The following is a 22,001-nucleotide window of genomic DNA, read 5'->3' on the forward strand; positions in this document are numbered from 1 at the left end:
TGTAGTGCGTTTCTCTACAGTTTTGTGACCGTACAATTAAAAAGAGGAAAGGGAAAAAAAATACATTTAACAACATATTAAAACAATATTATTTAAACAGCCTTGTTGCTTCATATTATACACAACCCTACGGTGCTATTTAAAATAAGAAATAAATACATTTGATTTAGATCCAGACATTTTGAGTGTGAAAATTCTCCTTAATATTAAAAACACCAATTTGTAAAACTATACTTAGTGTACATGTAATATATGATTAACATAACATTTGCATAGATTTAATTTTCTATTTTACTCTCCAAGTCATCATTTATTTGTATAACAAAAAAAAAAAAACTGTAATAACAGTATTGTGGAATATTATTACCATGAAAAACTGCTTTTCAATCTTGATACATTTAAGAATGTAATTCCTGTGGTGCAAGAACTGAATTTTCAGCATCATTACCTCAGTCTTCAGTGTCACATGATCCTTCAGAAATCATTATGCCAAATTAAAAACAACAGTATTAATATGAAATCTTATGTATTTACTGTTAATTTTGATCAATTTAATGTATCCTTTTGGAAAAAAATATAAATCAAGTTCCTGGTAGCTGCTTTAATGAATTACAGGAGTAATTTTCAGACATTCAACCAGCTGCTTTTGCAGTTTAGTTTAGTTTTTATAGTTTAGGTTTTTCCCCCCTCTGGACAAGGAAAGAAGTTTCGAGTTCTGAGAGTTTAGAGCACTATGAAAACCTACTGTAAAAACTAATTTCCAAAGATGACGGGAGTTTGATTTCTCATTATATGCCTCCTTCAATAAACATCTCCTGCAATCCACTCCCAGCTTAGACACATCCTCATGCTATATTGCGTTTTACTGTATATGACCTGATGGATTACAGAAAGTCCACACACAGTGAAATGGGGTTATATAACGTTCTTTATTGAGTTTCCTTCTATCAAGGGCAATGTGACCATATTCATATAAAACCCAAAGCACATTCTAATGACACTCATAACATAGAAGATACTACTATACTGACTGCACTCTAAAGCTGAAGAATCAGACAGTCAACATCACAGGCAAAAGCAATGTGTTAAGGGAGAGAGTTTAAGATGCCCTGTGATTAATGAGCTTCTCAATATACTGACCGTCTATGGAACCTGTGTGCAAGAGGCATGCAGATGCATTCATATAAAGGACACAACAAAAAGAGAAAATGTGCAACACGGTCAATGGCACAGAATGGAGACGCTTGCCTTCTGAAGATAAAACGGGCCGTTTTGGAACACCCATCCACGGTTATAACAGTTACAGGAAGCAGATGGAAATCTGTCATGGTCCCTTTAAGAATATAAGTTTTGAGAATAGAGGAACAGTATTGGAGCCCGCTTTGGACGGACATACGGCTAGTGCTTTATTGGGTCTTGGTTCAACAACAATCAGTGTAAGACAGAGCACAGGAACAGTAATCAATGATAGATGCAGTAGTGATTCGCCCCTCTGTCATGCTGTGTGCATGCATGGGTCAACTCTTAAAATCGGCACTAAGAGCAAAATTGATTCAGTCCATCAGATCAGATGACTGACATTAAATCTGGACAACTGATGCCTCAAAACATCTATATTTTTCTAATCCTATGATGCTTTATTATTTTGTTATGCGGATAGTAAAACACCATCTAAGTGTGTGACCCCAGGGGGTTAGTGAGTGAAGATACACAGAGATTCAAGATTGGGGGTGAGAATGAAGAGATCAAGATGGTTTGTTTGGTGAAGAGTTGAACAAAACACTTAGAGAAGCCAAGTATCCCTAAATCATTTCTTATGGAGAGGAAACGGCACACATTGTTTTTCCATAAACAGTCCAGTGGACGATCCAAGATGTCAATAAATACAATGGAGGTCAACTTGAGAGATGGGTCTTACGTTCAGCAAAGGTGGTACATTAGGCCAGGGAAAGAACTGTAGGGAGAGAGCAATAAGAAGTGTCAGACCTGTCTGTTTCGTCATATTAAAATAAACATATTTGTCTTGTTTTTTTAACTGAAGTGTTACATAATTGTGAGTCATCAGTTTGCACCGATGCAGGTATTTAAGAATGATGGTAGCTTGTTGGTTTGCGTCACTAGTTGCACAACACTCAAGAGCAGCCGTTGCAGAACTCACCACTGATGGCCTCTTGAGCGAAATATTTCACATCCATGTCTTGATCTGACGCCAGTTTCTCCAGCACTGGTTTCACCTCCGTCTGCAGACAGCTAGAATGAAAAAAAATATACAAAATGAGAGACGTAATGCTGAAGTGAGTCACATTGAGAGAAATGTGAGTGTTATATAAATGCGGATGAACATACTTGCTGTCCAGCACGGGTCCAATCTTCTGAAGAGACTTGGCCACATTGAAGCGTACATTGGCTACCTGGTCATTGGACATCTTGAAAACTACAGGGAGCATGTGTTTGGTGGTAATCTCCTGTCCACACACCTCTGACAGGGCCTAAAACAGACAGTTACACACATCAGGGGGTTTTCTATTATTTTTGCCACCGCAATTTTTATAGATTGCAATGATATCATCATTGTAAATTCTTTTGGTCATGATAATCATGTAGTGAAAATCTAATATCATGAAAACTGATAGCAGTCAAATACTATTTCATGGATGATGCACCATTCTACAAAGAGAATACGAGACAGATTTGAATGTATTTTAAGGTCAAAATGTTCGTCAAACTGCTCTTTTCCATGTAGAGCATCAGCGCCAGCCCATACATTCCTGTGACTCAGTTAAAGCTGAGAAGCTCTGACTCACATTAATGCAGAAGAGGGTAGTCATCCTGTGCAGGTAGTTGGGGTCATTAGCCATGCCCAGAACTTTGGGCACAATGGTGTTCTGTGCCCACTCTGCTCCAAACTTCTCCACCAGCTTCATCAGGTTACCGGTGGCTGCCTCTCTGATGGCATATACTGAAGATCACAGAGACCAAAGTGTTAGTCTCCTGACAGACTCCAACACATTATAACAGCCATTTCTAATTTTGTTACATTTTGAACATTTTAAAAATAGTGAGCTTTCCTTAAAAGTAACCTACCATGGTCGACGAGCCACGCCATACACAGAGAATTGAGTTTCTCATCGAAGAACTCCACACCCTGGAAGCACGAGAAAGAGAAGGAAAAAGTATACCTCTTATTAGTTTGATTAGCTTACAAGACACGGCAGCAATAAACTAACAGTCTTATTCGTTAAATGCTTAAAACTGTTAAGAGGGACTGAAGAATAAGAACTGACCAATGGAACATTCCGAACCCTATATCAGGATAAAGCATTCTGGGACACTGACGATCGGGACTCACCAGCTGTCCAGCCAGAAGGGGCATGTACTCAATGATTGCCAGTCGCACTCGCCATTTGGCATCCTCCGCTAGCTCAACAATAGCTGGAAGCAAAGACTGGGAGAGCTGGCGGATTCCAATCACCTCGTTCACGCAGTCTAAGTTGGAGATGATGTTGAGGCGAACCTCTGGACACTACAGGAAGGATACAAATTTTAACATTAGAGATAACATGCTAAATAATATGACTACGGTATTAAAAATATTTTTTGTTTAAATGGAAAAAACATTTGTGTGATGCAAAAATGTGCAACTTAATAAAATACTAAAGCTAAAACAAAAATTAACTCTAAAGAGGAACAAAAAATGTAAATGATAAAAGCACATTACTAAAATTAAAAAAACAATTAGTCACTATAACAATATATAAATACAAAAAAAATACTATAACTTTCAATTTTTTTCCCAACAAATAAAATTTCAGATTCTTTTTTCACTTGGTTTCTCTATTCAAACTGATTCACCAAAAGGTTCAAATGATTCATTAAACGGTCCCAATCAAGCAATTTGTCTGCAATTAAAAAAGCATATTGCACTGTATGTTAATCTCTGCATGCAGTCAGCAAGAATGTTAACCATTAAATACAGAGCTCTAAACTGTGATCGTTTTGGTCGCATATGCACATGATTGTTGTCTTCATTTCTCTGCCAAACGTTTGCAAATTACTACACAATATGTGAAGTGAAGTGAAGTGACATTCAGCCATGGTGACCCATACTCAGAATTAGGGATGTCAACGATTAATCGATGATCGATTAATTGTCGATAAGAGATGCAATCGATTAAGGCTATCGATGGTCGGTTAACCGATTCAATGTTGGGCTGCGTGCGGCTCATGCGCACTCAACACGTGCGAGCGGCTGTGAGTGACGGTGACGATATATAAAAGCATCATCATTCATTCACAATGTACAAATTAAGCTTTTAATGTGATTTAAACTTTAAAGTACATTAAAATAGAAACAACATAAAAGTTCTTCAACATAAAATGCAATAGAAATGTAGTTACTAATCATTTCATCAGATAACTTTTTTATATCGTGCGCTTTGCAGGGCTGCGGGACACAGTGACATGACAGGTAGTCTATTCATTCCTACAACTTGTTAATTCATTCCTACGAATTATTAATGTGGCAATTGTCCATGTTTCATTAATTTTGTTCCCTAAATAACCCATGATTTAAGTGAAATAAGGGAACAAATTAATAAATCAAACGAATTCTTAATTCATGAAATCTTTAATTTCCCTTCCCATGTTTACCACAGTAAGAGATGCGAAAACAGTTATTAAAAGCGAAAGATAATAAAATAAACCTGGGAAATTAGAGGGTTAGACTATGAAGATTTAGGAAAAGAAACGATGCCTAAATATACTGAATTTGTGGAAATTCGTGACCAACCGGCAAACCAGAACAAAGCCGCGTAAATGAAGACTATGGGGTCCAAAAGCATGGTCGCGATCTAACATTTTCCAGTTAACCTATTATTCCTCTAATAAACAAAGCTTTTATACCACACTTGTCATAATCAGATCTTATCATTTCTAAATAAATAATTGCTGGATTCAAAACAGCGATTAATAGGCGCTGTGACCGACACATTCCTGGAGCATTCACTGCTGTCACTAAACGGTGACGCCGAGCATCGTTCACAAGTTTCTGCATGGACCTGACTAGGGCACAGGTTCTAAGCCCTGGGACAAAATGGGATGCTTTAAGGAAAATTTATAGCCTACTAAGTAATAGGCCCAACATAAAAATAACAATTTGTTTTCATGTTTTTTTTTTTTTTTTAAATAGGCAATGCGAAATATATCCGACTTAAATAGGCTAATTAAGATTAACGGATTTAAAACAGAAGTGTGGGCGCTCCATAAGTTCACAAAAAAAAAAAAAAAAGGATGACAACGCATTCTGTTTGTTTGCTTTATTTCACAAGAGCACAAATCTTCTGTTTTTATTGTGAGTGTGCACAAATGAAAGTAAACAGTTCTGCGGAAAATATATATATATTTTTAATGTCTCAGCTGTTTCGATCGCCCCGGAGCCTGCTGCAAACGTATTCTAGCGATTCAAACTTACATCGCAGTCTGTTCATTATCAAAATAAAATGTCAACTAAACATTAAAAGGTTACACTGGTCAGTTTAAATAGACCGTAGTATACCGGTCCACTCTGCTGTTATGCCAAGGACGTTTTTGCTCATATGAAGAGGATCATCTTTTCCGTCTATATGCGAATGCGTGTTAAGTACAAGCCTAGTTTATAATATAAATAATAGTTTAACATTCAAATACATTGCGAATATGGAAACATTTCGATTTGTGCCGAATGAGACATGAGCAATAACCTCCAAATAAATCTAGCCTAAGCCGCGCTCGCTCATCCTCGTGTGCACGCATGCACTGTCACGATCTAATGCGCTGTATGCCGGATTTTTAAAAATCTGACATTTTCTAGGACAGAATCCAGCAGGATCAAATTAATGTGAGCAACTGTGTTTTGGTGCAGCAGCGCCGATTTAGTTCACTTAATGTGCAGCGCAGTCACACGCGCTCCACATTTCGGATAATTTTATACAATAATGTCAGTTGAAAACATTGCAATTGTGCTTTAAAATACAACAACGAGCACCACAAAACCATTTAAAGAGGCGCGTTCAGCGTTCTCCGTGCGGGATTGGAAACTGTCAACAAAGTAAAATGACCTCAAAAGTATGGCGCGCTCTCTTCATTTTATCAAATGATCATAATCGCATCTATTCATTTTATAATCCTGCTACTAGCATTTTATTCAGACTAAAACCTCTTTAATTCAAGTGAGAAAGCGTTTTGTGTGTGTGTGTGTGGCTTTTGCACATCCTGTCATACCGCTGACTGCGTGCCTGCAATAGACGCATTTTGCAGTATTATGGTTAACGATTAATCGATTAATTGATCGTTAATTTAAACGACGATCGATCATGGAAATAATCGAAATTTGACATCCCTACTCAGAATTTGTGCTCTGCATTTAACCCATCCGAAATGCACACACACAGAGCAGTGAACACACACACACACACACACACACACACACACACACACTGTGAGCACACACCCGGAGCAGTGGGCAGCCATTTATGCTGCGGGGAGCAGTTGGGGGTTCGATGCCTTGCTCAAGGGCTCCTAAGTCGTGGTATTGAAGGTGGAGAGAGAACTGTACATGCACTCCCCCCACCCACAATTCCGTCCGGCCCGAGACTAGAACCCCCAACACTTCGATTGGGAGTCAACCCTCTAACCATTAGGCCACGACTTCCCCCATATGACTTCCCCAATATGTGCCTGCTGTGAGCCGATACAATGACCGGTTCATTATTAACTTTAATGCATATCTTAGATTCGTTATATTAGTGTCAATTACTGATTTTCACTGCACTCTGTCACTTGACGGGGTCAGGGAGCCAACTCGGAACTGACCAGTTTTTGCTCCAAATGGTTTTTGTTTTAATTCAGCAAATCTCAGTTCCTGAATTGCACAAACTGCATTGAAATCATCTGTCAAAATGACATTTGCATGGAAATACTACGAAGTCTATAAACGGCCGTTAACAGATGCCAGAGACGCTGAAGATGGATGCAAAAGTAAAAAAATACTGTAGCAGACAGAGCAAGCTCACTGTTCACAATGTGCGGATTATACAAAGAAAATCCTAAATACTGTATTGGTGGTGGATGTTTAAATGAATGTATTTCTGAGGGGAACTGACGGTCTTGAAAAAAGTTGAAATTATGTTTTTTCTTCTCATTTTGCCTCCGTATATTGCATATATAAAAAAAGCAGTGCAGCAAGGAAATGCTCTATTGCTGCTGTTCCATCAGTGCCACCTGCTGTCAGAGTGTGAATCAGCACTTTCATTCAGACGTGCTGTTTTTGCACAGTGCAGATATTTTATGTAGCAGAATTTCATGTATGCAACATCTTTGTTTGGATCATGAATAAAATCCTGTTGTAGTCTGTTTTATATGGCTACAGATACAGACCGTAATAGAGCAAACAAACTGCTTGTTCACAGTCATATTTGTGTCTCTTGCATAAAAAAAAAAGCTAATGATGTATTGTAACATTCGGCTATAAGAATCAGCTTACTCGCTTCTAAAACATCAGCAAACGGAATTGGCCATGAAAGATTGATGCAACAAGAAATGCGGGGCCAAGTATGTGGCAAAGAATTCGGGACTAGATTCAATTGTTGAAGCTTTTAATCCATTAGGATGTTGCCAGCCTCCCGTTCAATTGTCAGTTGTGATACTCCTTAATATTCAGTGGGTGCTCCTTCATTTTTCTTAGTGCACCTAACTTCTTGAAGTTTGGAGCACCAGTGCTACCAAGGAAAAAAAGTTAATATAACCCTGAAATACCAGTGTATTATTGCACAGCATAAAAATTAGTTTTGTCAAAATACATAGGCTGACTATTATGAAAACAGGATTATTATTATTATTATTATTGCAGAGCAACAGCACAAGAACTGACACAGAATAGAAAACTGCTTCCTGTCTTAAAACATGGATCAATGCACGCTGCAGTCCAGGTGGCTTTGTTCCATTTAGTTTGCGTAGTCTGTGTGACTGACGATTTTCAAAGACTTCTCCCAAGCAGCTTAAAGAAAAGTGATCGCAATACAGACAGCAGCAAGCAACAAAAAAACCCCAGTAAATAAAGAGATGAGACGCGAGATTCATTCATCTCTCACTTCAATGCTTTCTGCTTTCCACTAAAAGGCTAGCATTAGCAATGCCTCACCTCGACAGGATCAAAGTGAGCAGTTGCACAGAAGTATCATCTGTGACTGGAACATGACGCAAATTACCTCAGCCAGACCTTTCCTTTCTGTCTCTCTCACACACACACACACACACACACACAAACATAGCAGGCTTACCTCATCTTTGAGCTGGGCCAGGAAAAGGGGAAGCAGGTGCTCAATGGTGTTGTCTTTGCCTAAAATGGTGGAGAGACCCATAATGACTGATGCCAGAGCAGACTTCACATGCTGATTAGTGTCTGAGACAAGTTCCTATTGACAGAGGAACAAAAAACACATCGTCAATGAATATCAATGCTTCAATACAACTCTCAAATAATCTCACAGGTATCAGTTAGGGACAATGAATTGCCTGTGATTATGAACACAATATTGCATCGCTTGTCAGTGAACTACGGTTCTGTGTATTAAAATCTGAAAGCATGTGCTGGAGATTTACTACTAATCACAGAACCAGCTTCACTGACGAGATGCAAATGAAAATCGCATTTGATTATTTGCACAGCCCTAGTATCTATCAATATATACTGGATCTTGAGTATTTTTCTACTGATCCTACCAGAGAGTATTAGTATATAGACCATGTAACCATAAAAGCAGTAGAGATACAATGGTAAATTTCTATATAACACTGGCAGATCTATTTTGGCTATCGGTGGGAAGGACTGCGTTTTGGTACTGATTTATTGTTTCAAGTTTGTTTTTAACTCAAATGTTACAAATCTCAAGCTTTTTTTGGTTAGATGTTAGACTTAATCTTGCTGTTGGAATACTTCTATCTGGTTTCAAATGAAAGAAAAAGAAAAATCAATGAACTTTCGTATTGTACTAAATTCCCTGGATTGGGCAAAAATATGCACTAAATATTACATACCCAAAACAAATAACACATTTAAAAAATATATATATATTAGCTAGCAAGAAAACCTTGATAACAGAGGTTTAGTCATTTTCACCAGAACACTATGCTTCTTACAACACAGAAGAATACAGTGACTGATATACAGTAAAAGCAATCCAGAGCAGACAAGTATTGTAGTTTTGCTGCAGGTAGTAGGTCAGAGCATAGACACAATGACAGGCTGTTAATCTGATCTTGTTTAAGTCTTAGATGCTAAGAGAACAGATGCTGACTCGAGAGTTATCTGCCAGTAACTGAACCAGGATTGGAACTGTGCACCAATTAAATGTGATTAGCACTGGAACAATGATGCACAACTCTGAAATGGGACAGACTGAAGAGATGTCAAAAAGTGCTTAGTGAAAAATAATTTTACCTTAACACAGGGGAGAATGTGAGTCATGATGATAGTCTCTCTACTGTCCTCTGGCAAATTTTCACAGAATTCTGAGGACAAGAAAAATAATCATTGAGGGTAATCACAATACAAACATTTCAGTAGTCATTTCATGATTATCAGAGAAAAACACTATTAAAAGCCATTTTACAAATTAACTCCAGACTAGATGGAGCTTTAAAATACACATTCAGTCTTTGAACCACAGTTTGAAAAGAGTGCTACAAACGAAAAAGCTGTTTATATGACAAAATATTAAGCTAGAAAATTACAAAAAAGAGGCAATTTCAGCAAATACTAATTATGTATATAAATTACAGTATTTTTCACAACGTGTCAATTTTTGTGAAACCTAATCAAGCCTGAAAAGAAAATGGACACAGCTTTTGCTTTATCCAGTGTTATTTACTCATAACGTCACGTGAAAGATATGTCATGACAACATGTAAAGAAAAAAAATTATTCACCACCGAGTTGGAAAATGGATCACCTCTCCTAAAAATGACTTGTAAACTCAATCAGGTGTAGCTAATCACTTTCTCAATGGTGCACAAAGCCATTTGACTTCCAACCGTGATCAGCTGTGATAAACAATGAGAAAACCACATTTTAAGTGGTCCAAATGAAGTTCTTAGCAATGCATATTACTAATATGTTCATATGTTCAATATGTAAATGGTTCATTTCTTCATTTGGATCTATTTGCGATCCATTCCATTCTAAACAAACAAAGCATATGTTTCGTCCTTGTTTCATTATAGATTAAGATAATAATTCATAAATGCACACATAATTATCAGTGAACTTGATAAAAGTTGCAGATATGTTTTACATGCATGCACAAACAAATGCATTTCAACTTATGTGTGCAAAATTCAGAATGAAATGAATGTGCAGCAATTTGTACAAATAGAGACTCTAGGTCTACTATACATGTTGTAGCCATTAAATAAGCTTATTTAGTTTAATATTTGTTAAAATATTATAATGTTATTTTTTAATTTATGTTGATTATGAAAAGTGAACCGCACGAGTAAGATAAGATGCGCAATATCGAGAGACATGGAGCGGGTCAGACATGATTTTGACCACTTAAGTTTTGTTTAGAAATACTTTTTTGAAGTGAATTTCGTTTTGTATAAATTGTATCTTAATTTTTATAATTTTTTTATCAACCAATTGCCTGGATTTAATACATAAGAAGCAAATATAGCAGACGACAGGCCTAATGATGCAGGCGCCCTCGCGGCCACTTGCATTGCTAGTAAACTGGAGTGCATCTCATCCTAATTTTACGAAACTCAGCGTAGGCCTCACAGACATGAAATATATCTTAAGAAAGCTTGAAATGTCTTTTTAACAATTTAAAACGAATTTTTTTTTTTACCTATGCTAATTACACATTAAATTCAGGTAGGCTACTGAGTCGCTGTCCTCAGTGCCCAGAAAAGCGCTGAAACGGAGATGAAATGGGAACCCGTTTTTATTTTATTTTTATTTTTTTTGGCTTATTTTAACTGGCCCATCCAGTTTTCTGGAGGCACACCTACAATCAAAATCCTGGCGCCGCTAGTGCTTCGCAGCGGTCTGATATCAAGAAATAACAGACCGCATTCCACATTGGAATGCAACCAAGCCATGTAATAATGTTTAATAACTTTCAAACGAGCCTGTTCCTTCATAACATAGCCAAAGTTCGGTGTATTTTTGCTTTATACATTTTAGGCTTATTCTCAAATTCAGATTGTGTTAGGGGGGGCGGGATTATTAGGCAATTTTATTCGGACAATTTGACCGGAGAGATTTAATTTTGTCGGACATTTCATTTTTTTTCCGGCCAATGTCCGGCAATTACCGGACAACGGAAACCCTGATATATATAATCTGAATATTTAAAATCCCAGTATTTCACATTATTCGTAATGTAATAAAATTTGACATACACTTTCTCTCAACAACGTAATTTTGACCTATGCGACTTGTGCAGCTTAATTTAGCCTATTTAAACGTAATATGCAAATTAATAGCAGAGGTACTTGGTGACATTACTAGCAGATGGCTGCTTCAGCGTCTTCTCTCACCTTTGACTTTATTTGCAGCAGCAGCACGAACCTCAGCCTCACAGTCTTTCAGAAGATTCTGGAAGGCTGGCACTAGGTCATTCTTTGTGATTTCTGGACCCACAGCCTTCTGCAGCTGTAAATTCACAGAGACAAGTATGTCACTTCACATTTCCATTTCGCAGTAGCACTTCAGTGTTTCCTGCAGATTCAAGGACAAAGGCACTTCCGGTGCATGCTAGGATACAATCAAGGCTATTCTAGCATCTTTCATGAGATGTGGTACATAATTCTCCTTTCTAAAAGCAGATCAAAATGCCTTTCCTCATTGCTTTTTAACCCAGGATTTTGCTAGGTATTTTTAACTGCATTGTTTCCTTGAAAATATCCAACATTTCAAGTGGCTCAGGATAATCCAAAATCATCCCATGACATGACAAAATAATACTGAAAGGAACTGCATTTAGGTCAAGTTGCACAACAATGAGCATCACAACAGGATTATAAAGACCAGTCAACTCTAATGAGGTGGCATCCTGAAACTGTGAGCCAGCTGTTGAACCTTAGTAGGGAAGAGGCTTCCAGGTATATTATATAAAATCAGCACTATAAAACAAAGTTAAAGGGTGCACAAATTCACATCACACAGAAGTGACGGCTGCATCGCTATTCAGTGGTAGAGCTCTGCCACTGCTGAAACAATATTCATGAACCACACAAGATTAAGTCGTTTTTAATCAGTCTTTAAAAGTTAATTTTTTTATAAATTGTGAGAGTAGTTACTCAGCTTATATTGCCAAATTTACAAAACGAGATTGAAGCTTTTGTCACCTTTGATATATCAGCAAATTTGCCATACTAGTAAAGCATACATATGGAGTAGAATACGCTTCAACAGACTGCAGATTTGGATCTATTTTTCACAAAGTGTTACATTTTGAGTAATTGAATTTATGGAACCTTTCTTCATTAGTCAGTCTGAGTAAATACATCTAAATGGCACTTTCGATGCAGCTTTTGTGTTTTCTCTGCAGTGGACAGATGGAGTTTGTTTATACTGATTTAAATTGAATAGTAACAATCATATAGTGTCTTATTATTGTAACTTAATGTATTGTTCAAATGTAAGAATTCAACGTAATTGGAGACCTGGGCCCGTATTCATAAAGATTCTAAGAATCCTCTCAGAAAACTCTTAATTTAGCTTAAAACTTTTACGTATGAGTCATAGCTTAAGAGATTCTGGACCGATCTGAGAGCAACTCTGAGTAAGGAAAAGACAAACACTTTCATCTTAGTGAGGAGGCGGGGTTGACCCCGTTGCTATGTATGACACAATCTTTTGAAGACTGCTATTGGTTGGTCATCCAAGAAGGAAAAAAAAGAGTGATTTTAAGTATAGGGTCTATTCTAATTCTCACTTTGAATTTACATGCGTCATTTTTCCTATTTTACCGTTCTCTCTCACACACACACACACACACACAAACACACATTATATGTATCTAAATCCTTTTATTTACTATGCTTTTAATTACCTATAAGGTATTTGATTGGCTTAGAATGATAAAAATTGTTCCACTCTTTCCAATTACAGTGATTGCTGTCCTATTTAAGCGGTGGTTTGAATGTTGGTTTTAATGTATCAAACATGGAATCAAAACCAAGAAGGGCGAGAAAGCCAAACTGGACAGAAGAACACTGTTTACTGTTAGCCCAGTTAGTGGATGAACAAGGCCATTCTTAAAGGAAAACTCGGGCCGGGTGTCACAGCAAGGCACAAGAAGCAGACATGGGAGCATATAGCACAAACTATTAACGGTTCATTCCCTCTGCTTGTGCGCACATATAAGCCTGCTATATTCATAAATGCAGTTTTTTGAGCCTGCAAGGTGGGAATGTCCAGTGAAACGAAATGAACTGCGACACAATAAGATGTTCTGAAAGTGCTGTAATTGTTTGTGATCACTCTGCTTACAGAAGTTTGTGACAGACCCAAATCATCACTATTGCATTGTTGCATTTTCCCAGATGCCAAATATTGTAATGTAGTGATTACTTTCATTTATATATTAAATTATAAATTATCTATACCGTCTTATTAACTCACTGTCATCCATTGTCTGCAACACATTTCTTCTGCCTCTCATCTTTCTGCCATTTTCTCCTCTGCTAAAGAAACTCTTAAGCCTCTTAAAAGTCCTCATCTGTGCTCCTAACAAGTTTGACCTTAAGACCTCTTTTAAGGGTTAAGATGCTTTCTGAATTACTTTTTTCTTTACTAGGATTTTTTCTTTAATTTTAAGAGTAAACTCCCACATTTCTAAGAGTTTTCTTAGAATTGTCACTAGGAGCTACGTTTTACATTAAGATTCTTTATGAATACAGCCCTGTACATTTAATCAGTTTAGGAAAATATTGTAAGTGTAACAGCAATCAATTTAAGCCAAATATAAAAAATATGCTAATTAAAGTAATACCTGATAGAGGACTGATTAGACTGCTTCAGAATAAATTACATTTGTGCCAAAAAAAAAAAGAAAAAAAAAAAAAAAGACTTTTCCCCTGGACAAGTAACTTTTTTTTTACTCTGAGAGGTGAATGATTGATTGTTGAGGCTTATATATATATATATATATATATATATATATATATATATATATTAAATCACATTAAAAGCTTAATTTGTACATTGTGAATGATGATGCATTTACATACCGTCACGGCCACTCACAGTCACTTGCATGTGTTAAGTGCGCATGAGCCGCATACAGCCCAACATATTTATATATAATATTATTTTCTTTCATTTAAATTAATTTCATTTAAACTATTTAGTAGCTAAATTAGGCACGGTCACTTTACGATTTATACTATTTTTTTTCTCAACCGTTTACTTTCACTTAAGATATAACTGACAGTGTTTTCGAACATACTATCCAAGACGGGTATTTTGACATATTTTGTATGTATTTGTCGGTTACAAGAACAAAAACTGACAAATTCGGTGTTCAAGTGTTTTGAGACGCCTCTCTCTGCGTGAGCCTGAACACCAGAACACGGCGGTGGTGAAGTGGGCTCTTACACATCCTTTTCTGTTTGTTTAAACTGCGATTTGTTTTTGTTCGTTCAGGTGCAGGATGAACTTAAAAGAAGAACTTTGCAAAGGAGAGCTCGGTTCAGTGTCTGTGAGACGTGGCTCTCTCTCCACGCACACACCGAACACAGCGCGCGAGTAACAAGTACTCAGTTCAGCTTTTCTGTGTCTTGTGTTTGAATGCTTTCAAGTCTTTTGAATGGTTAAATTGGCGAGTGGCAAGGCTAAATAACACGTGAAAAGGATATGCTTTCGTGATGACACGAACCGATTCATTAAAACGGCTTATTCATTCAATAAATTAAGCAAGTAACTGTTTTTATAAACGGCTCACTAAATCATTGACTCGTTCAAAAATGAATTATTTAGTAACTAAAGAAAGACTGTTCTGCTGTTACTTTGCTTAGAACTATTTTTTTTTTTAAATGGAGCAAAAACGATCCATAATGTGTCTAAAACGTAAGTCCGTTAATATATACTTGATTTAACTAAAGTATAAAATCAACATCACATTTGGAATCGAGCTGAAAGTCATGAAAACATTACTCCTGGTCGTGTGATGTTGCACTTATTATATAGAATATTATATTATTTCTACCGCAGTATGTTTGTTCATGTTTGTTTCTTTGTGTGTGCCGTTGCACTGATAGTGTTGATTTGTCCACGAGACAGACCGGCTGCATGAGCCTCTAAAGCCCCTTTCACACTGCCATTCCGGCAAATACAGGGGTAAAGTGTTCCTGCAATTGGTCCCTGGTCACTAGATTTGGCACTTTCACACTGCCAGTGATGACCCGGTATATGTGCGTGCTTTCACACACAACCCTTGAAGATCCCGTAACGACACGTGACATCAGCGCGTGACGTGTAATGTACGAGTCGACAACGCTAGGAATGTTATACTTTCACTGAAGCAAGCAAACGGTCTCGGCGTCAGCGTAGAAAGTGAGTAACTAACTGATCTCTTCTTCATTATAGTTTGCACATGTTTTCCTCTCGAATGTTGATCTTCTTTCAAAACAGCCGGTAAAAGAGTCCCACACAGCGCTCGTCCCGGGTCGAACCCCCCAATGTTACTAGGTCCCCGACCCGGGTTCGGTGATCAATTCCAGGACGTGGTTGCGACCCGGCAATGTTCCGGAAATATTGCGGGTCCGACGTGCAGTGTGAAAGGGGCTAAACTGACGTGACCTCGATACTGTCAATACATTATCCATTATTAGTCACAGTTTACACTGAAAGTAATAAAATCAGATTAATTATCACCAAAGTTTTGGTGCTGCGCTTCTTATTGTTTGTTATTAAAATTTTGATCAGTTTACTTGTCCAGTCGGGCAAGTAAAATTTTCTTTCACTTGCCCCTTCACAAAATCTACTTGTACCGGACAAGCGGACAAGAGTTAATGTCGAGCCCTGCTACCATACTAACAATATACAATGCACTACGGAATTGATAAGCTGCCAGGTTCGTGAATATTAAATAACACTGTTTGCGTTCATCAAACTGATTGGCTGAAAATCAAAAAAGGGACGGTAATAGATCAGCACCATCCAATTAAATTACATTAGCTCCACCCACTACCTGAGAAACCAGCTTATCTTCTGATGTTTTAAAAAGCTAAATAATTCTAAATGAACTCCATTATATTGACAGGAAAATGCAACCAATAATATAGTTGAAATGTAGAGTGTCAATTCAGCGTAGTAAGATTTGCGCTATCAGCAAAGCGATGGCGAGTTACACTTACATCAGAGAATTTATCTGCAACCATGTAGCGAACTCTCCAGGATTTGTCTTCTGCTGCCTGGCGTAGAGTGGGCATTACCAGAGCTTCCAGGTCCTCTTGAGGCAACAGAGTGGCAATACTGACACCGGCCTCCACAGCCAGGAGACGAACAGAGTCCTACAGTGATGTAAATGTTTGCATTTAGATGTCAGAAGAAAACACTTTGATATTTACCATTCAGTTCTACTCCAGCCCTAAGTTACATAAACACAGTGACAACCTTTCAAGCCTCCAATGGTCTTGTCATGCAACATGTGCTCAGAGCCTTTATGCTGTGGTTTGAGTAAAGATGGAATTAGAGTGTGTATATTTTAGCAAGTATTACTGAAACCAGACCTGTTCATCAGATGCCAATGCAGTGAAGAGAGAAATGATGTCACTCTTGACATACTCCAGCTCCAACACTTTGGCAAATTCACCCAGTTTGGAGGCGGCTGCACGGCGCACCATGGGAGTATCATCAGAGCAGAGGGTACGGAAGTGCCTGAGAAGAGACAACACATGTGTTAACGTTTCCAATTAAACGGAAAATGAAGACAATGAGGTAGTGATTTTCCTTTCCACTTGTTATTTTAACATTTACACTCTGTAACTATAATTATGCTTAATCTAAATAAATATTCACACTGAGAGTGAATAATTGTATAATAATAACAGACAAAAATGTGTCTGACGTCAGAATGTGTTATTCATTAAGTATAAGACTCAGTAAGATATAAGCCAGCTGGAACCCTATTTTACAGCTGCTGATATTGTTTATACAAAGAATATGCCACATCAAGAAAACGAAGTGATGTGAACAGTGTAAATTAGGGCTGGGATAAACGATTATTTTTTAAACAATTAATCTAGCAATAATTTTTTCGATGCATCGATTAATTTAACGATTAATTTTTTCAGACCGATTCGATTTCGATCTAAACAAGAATTCCTTAACATTGCAATATATGTTTATTGCTCTTAAAATTACAAAATAAAAGACTGACTAAGAATGCATTACTTTGCACTTGTATAGAGATAGCATTCAATAAAACCTTGAAGCCTTGAAAACACATAGCTTACTGAAACAAGCTTACTGAACACATAGGGCCTAGCTTACTGAAAAAAATTATTCTTTCAGATGAAAATAACAACAACTTGATGTCTAGCTTTCAATAAAAAGGTCACCCAAAATACTTGTTTAGAGCAATTGAAAGAATACAGTAACCAATGTAAACTTGAGGGCTTTAAGCTAATACAGAGAGTACTTTTCCAAAAAAAAAAAAAAAACAAACAAACAAAAAAAAATTAACAGTGGGAGCCAGCAGCCTGTCATGGAGAAAAAAAAAATCTCTGAATGCTTCACGTGAAACTTTGGCGTTCCGCCCTTTTTCTATCGTGTCTAATGATTTTGGTTAATATGCAGGAGGGAGGGAGGAAGGGAGAGAGAGAGAGAGAGAGAGAGAGAGAGAGAGCGCAAGACAGTGTTCGTGTAGTTTGAAGACTGTGAGCGCGCGTGAAACTTTGGATTTCGCCCTTTTTCTATCGTGTTTAATGATTTTGATTAATATGCACAAGGGAGAGAGAGAGCAAGAAGCGCTTGTGTTGTTTGAAGACTGTGAGTGTGCGCGCGTAGCTGGGGCTCTCTCTCATCACTCACCGATCAAATAAGGCTTTGTCAGCCGCCAAAAAAAAGATCAATGCAGAAAAACCCCTGGATTGGTTATATAACGTTGGACAGAATGTTGATCCATCGCGTATATTCAGCGCACATAAGTTAAACGTTTTGCAAACGTTTTTTAGAGAAATAAAAACAGGTCGACGAATCGATGCGCATATTTTGCGTCGACTCGATGACCTAGACGCATTGTCCCAGCCCTAGTGTAAATGCATTTGATACACATTTATACTTGTGTGAATATTATGTTAAAACATGCCCAGATCGTGTTTTATTCAAATCAAAAGAAATACATTTTAGTTCACTTACAGTAAATTATGCCTGATTTAACACGTTTTTTTTCATTGTGACATTTTCATGACAATTAAGCACATTTTCAATCCAAATTCTCATCACTGTAATGCAAAACAAAAATCTAATATCTAAACTTAAGATTTTAATGTAAAATAAGCATTTCTTGCACTGTATTTTTTTAATAAATCTTAAAAAAAAAAAAATGATATTTTTTGAGGATCACCCACCTATCTAGTACCATATATTACAACAGTTTCCAGTCACCATCATTTTTTATTTAAATGCCAGTATTTAACTGTCATTTTTTAATTTATGCTGATTTAAATTAAATGACTATTATATTAATGTTTTTTTTTTTTTTAACTACATTTACGTATTCAGCAGAATTTCTGATTAAAGATCACGACTCAAGTAGGGATGCAACCGGTTGACCGGCCATAAATCGGAACCGGCTGCGATCGGCAATCAGCCGGTTTTGGGACTTTTTTCGGCCGATTTTTCCGGAAATACGCCCGCGTGCACAGACTGCATTGTAATCATTCACTATCATGTCATTTGTGTGGAAGAATTTCGAAATCTGTGCACAGGACACAGCCGATCAGCGCTGGAAGTGCAGAGCTACATGTCTGAGGCACAGATAGCAGGAAGCGGACTGCATAAAATAAGAGTCCCTTTCCAGCACGAGCGTAGGCTACTGTACCTGTCCCTGCACAAGCGTAGACAGTGAAGGGATGTTCAGCTCAACTTCTCACATGTTGGATGAGAAACTAAACGGACTTAACTGTGACAAAGCTGATTTTTTATTTTTTTTTGTAAAGTAGAACTTACATGTTTGAAAAGCCAGAAGTAAACGGCAGTTCTGTATAGGATCTTTTTTTTTTTTACCTTAAAATTATATCGACTGAATTTGATTTTAAAATAACCTGCTGCAGCAAACTGAAAAAAAGTGTTTCATCCAATTAAAATTTTTAGGGAAATGATTCACATCTATATTTTTTGTTGTTGAGACAATAGTTATTTACTTTCATTGGCTCAAGTAAAAAAAATATAGATGTGAATCATTACCTTAATTTTTTTTTTTTTATTATTGGATGAATAAAACACTTTGCATCTTGGTTTTATTCGCACCAACATTATTTGATTTTAACATTTTGGAATAATATTTATATAGCATACTTTTATTTAGTTTCAATGGTAAAGACCTTGTTTTAAATTTAAATCTGTTTTTATTAATTTATTAAAGCGATTTCTCAGCGTGCTCTTGGTATGAACAATCTTGTATTCGTTGTTTCACCATTTCCAAAATAAAAATTTAGTTTTATAGAAAAACATTTCTCCTAAATATGTTAAACTTACTGGCGGATCTCAGCTTTGACTGTACTGGAAACTCGTGGGTAGCAGACACTGAAGAGTCCACAGGCAGAAGTACGTGATGTGAACCAGTCACCACTGGCCAAACGCTTCACCAGAGGCTCAAAGTGTACTTCCAGGTCCACTGGAGAGTGTTCATGGGAGATCTTCCGCAGGGACTCCACAGCCTTGTCTCGCACCACTGTCTCTTCAACTGTAGCCAAACTCTCCAAAGGGGGCTGAAAAAAAACAACAATACACAAATCAGCAAGTAACAAGCAAACAAATTCAAACTCTGAATTATTTCATTTATTCAATTTCAGTATGAAATCAAGTCAAAAAGCTTACAAGGAGACAGTGCACGTATTCAGGGCCTCCAACCAGCATGGTGAAGTTCCCCAGTTGTTCAGCAAGAGCAAGCAGTACTTCATCCTCATCATAGATGGTATCTGATCAATCAGAAAACGAGAAATTGAGAGTTATGCAGTTTACTAAACCTAAAATAAATCTGTTATAGTCATTTTTGATGGGAAATAAGCCAGCAAAAAAAAAAAGTTTTAATAAACTTACCTGTAAGGAAAGGCAGAAGTTCTGTGCGTGTTCTTTCGACGCCCAAAGCTAAGGCGATGGTGGACAGTTTCTTAATGCTGTTCAATCGTAACTACAGGGAAAAGGGAAAGAAATCTATAAGTGGATAGTCTCAATATATTTGACAGCAAAGCAGCTGACTTTCTGAGGGACCAAACGGATTATAGATCTATGTTTAGAACTAATAAACTCTAAAATTATGGTGTGATAGCTGACAGACCAAAGGAATAATGACATTTTCAATCCACCGAGACCAAAAAACTAAACCATTTATTTATTCTCGATTCATATTCTTTTAATCCAGTCTTATAATTTTTAGCGGTAGGGTCTTGTATTTTTAGGGGTAAAGGGGTAAAGTATAAGCTCACCTTATTGCCACAGTAGCTAATAATATCCAATTGGTGTATTTTACACATTTAAAACAAAATATATAATATATATATAAAATGACATGAACGCTGTCAGTGTGTAGGTAATGTGTTCCCATTGCAAAGTATTCAACATTTGAGTCACACTTAGTTTGTGCTTTAAAAGGTCTAGTAATGAAATGTTGTGATACTCTATTTAAGTATTTAAGTGACTCAGTTAAATCACAGTAACGTACTAGCCGTGTTAGCAACCGCACAAACTGCTCTGCGTCACACTGTATTTAACTTACACACGAAACTAAGTCATTTCACTCACACACCTAATAATAATACATTCGGGTGTGTCTAACGGCACGTTTTTGACTTTATCAGTCTATGAACTTAATATATAAGGTTAGTCCCGTAGTGTCTTGATAACTGATTATCGCATTTGTTGCTAACCGGCTAGCTAAACTAGGACAGGCCCACTTTACTGGTTGCTGTTGGTTACTGCTGTCTATACAAGCCTCTACGCGCTCGAGTCTATTTCTCAAGCTAGAAGTTGGTGTTAAAATGCGGATTTTGTTTACCTGAACATCTTCGTTTCTTAATTCGTCAATTAGCACGGCAATAGGGTAAAGAGAGTCGTCGCTGTCTGCTCCCGCCATCTTGGATGCTAACGGCTGCTTAGCTAGTTCCTGCTACGGGGTTTCTCTTCACTGTCTATGCGCCCAGCCCAGCAAACACAAAACCGCGCACGAGCTCGAGATGCACGCGCCCCAGCAAACACAAAACAGTGCACGAGCTCGAGATGCGCGCGCCCCAGCAGCCCAGCACACTAACTGCAGTCACTTTTTCATTGACTATTCTTTTTCTGATAGTAGGAACCAGAATGATGTTTGACATTTATTTGTTTTCCATTATTATTTTTATTTGTACGATTATTAAACAAAACAAAAAATAACCAATGGACATATAAAAATAAACAATAACTAATAAAAATTGGTAAAAATAAAAATAAAAAATACAATCTAATACAAAATATTAACAAAAAATATAATATATATATTAGTGAAACTGAAATAAGTCTTTCTTTTCTTGATATATTACAATCCCTATGCATAATTTGAAAACTTGATTTCCACAAGCAAATGCTTAAATAACACAAGATAAAATAAGAATCAAACCCACTTTGGAAGAAATAGGGTCATGCGAACTGCGACAATCGTTATTTAATATGCACAGGAAATGTCTTGTATGCTTAAATGGGCTTGTGTCTGTACCATCTGTTCTGCATTCAGTTGCTAATTTGTGTTCAATTAAAA

General features: G+C 37.1%; 1 protein-coding gene across 1 annotated transcript; it reads right to left on the reverse strand.

Annotated features, from left to right (window-relative positions):
- Positions 1-913: 913 nt before the first annotated feature.
- LOC113081961 (serine/threonine-protein phosphatase 2A 65 kDa regulatory subunit A beta isoform) lies at positions 914-21,426 on the reverse strand. The gene is made up of 15 exons (XM_026253859.1): positions 21,267-21,426; positions 20,312-20,402; positions 20,090-20,190; positions 19,748-19,980; positions 16,777-16,924; positions 16,402-16,557; positions 11,578-11,692; positions 9,476-9,546; positions 8,316-8,450; positions 3,350-3,523; positions 3,085-3,145; positions 2,805-2,959; positions 2,347-2,489; positions 2,159-2,250; positions 914-1,954 (listed from the first exon to the last, which is right to left on the reverse strand). The coding sequence occupies exons 1-15, from the start codon at positions 21,342-21,344 to the stop codon at positions 1,938-1,940; spliced, it is 1,770 nt and encodes a 589-aa protein (XP_026109644.1). The 5' UTR covers positions 21,345-21,426; the 3' UTR covers positions 914-1,937.
- Positions 21,427-22,001: the final 575 nt, after the last annotated feature.

Source organism: Carassius auratus, chromosome 5 (genome assembly GCF_003368295.1).
Source record: "Carassius auratus strain Wakin chromosome 5, ASM336829v1, whole genome shotgun sequence".
Lineage (NCBI taxonomy): Eukaryota > Metazoa > Chordata > Actinopteri > Cypriniformes > Cyprinidae > Carassius > Carassius auratus.

Bases quoted from the DNA above. Each gene is read 5' to 3' on its own strand.
- LOC113081961 (XM_026253859.1), bottom strand. From the start codon at position 21,344: ATGGCGGGAGCAGACAGCGACGACTCTCTTTACCCTATTGCCGTGCTA. The intron at 3,146-3,349 runs GTGAGTCCCGAT...TCGTGCTTCCAG, and splicing joins CCCTTCTGGCTGGACAGCTG to GGTGTGGAGTTCTTCGATGA. The intron at 2,960-3,084 runs GTAGGTTACTTT...TGTGATCTTCAG, and splicing joins GGCGTGGCTCGTCGACCATG to TATATGCCATCAGAGAGGCA.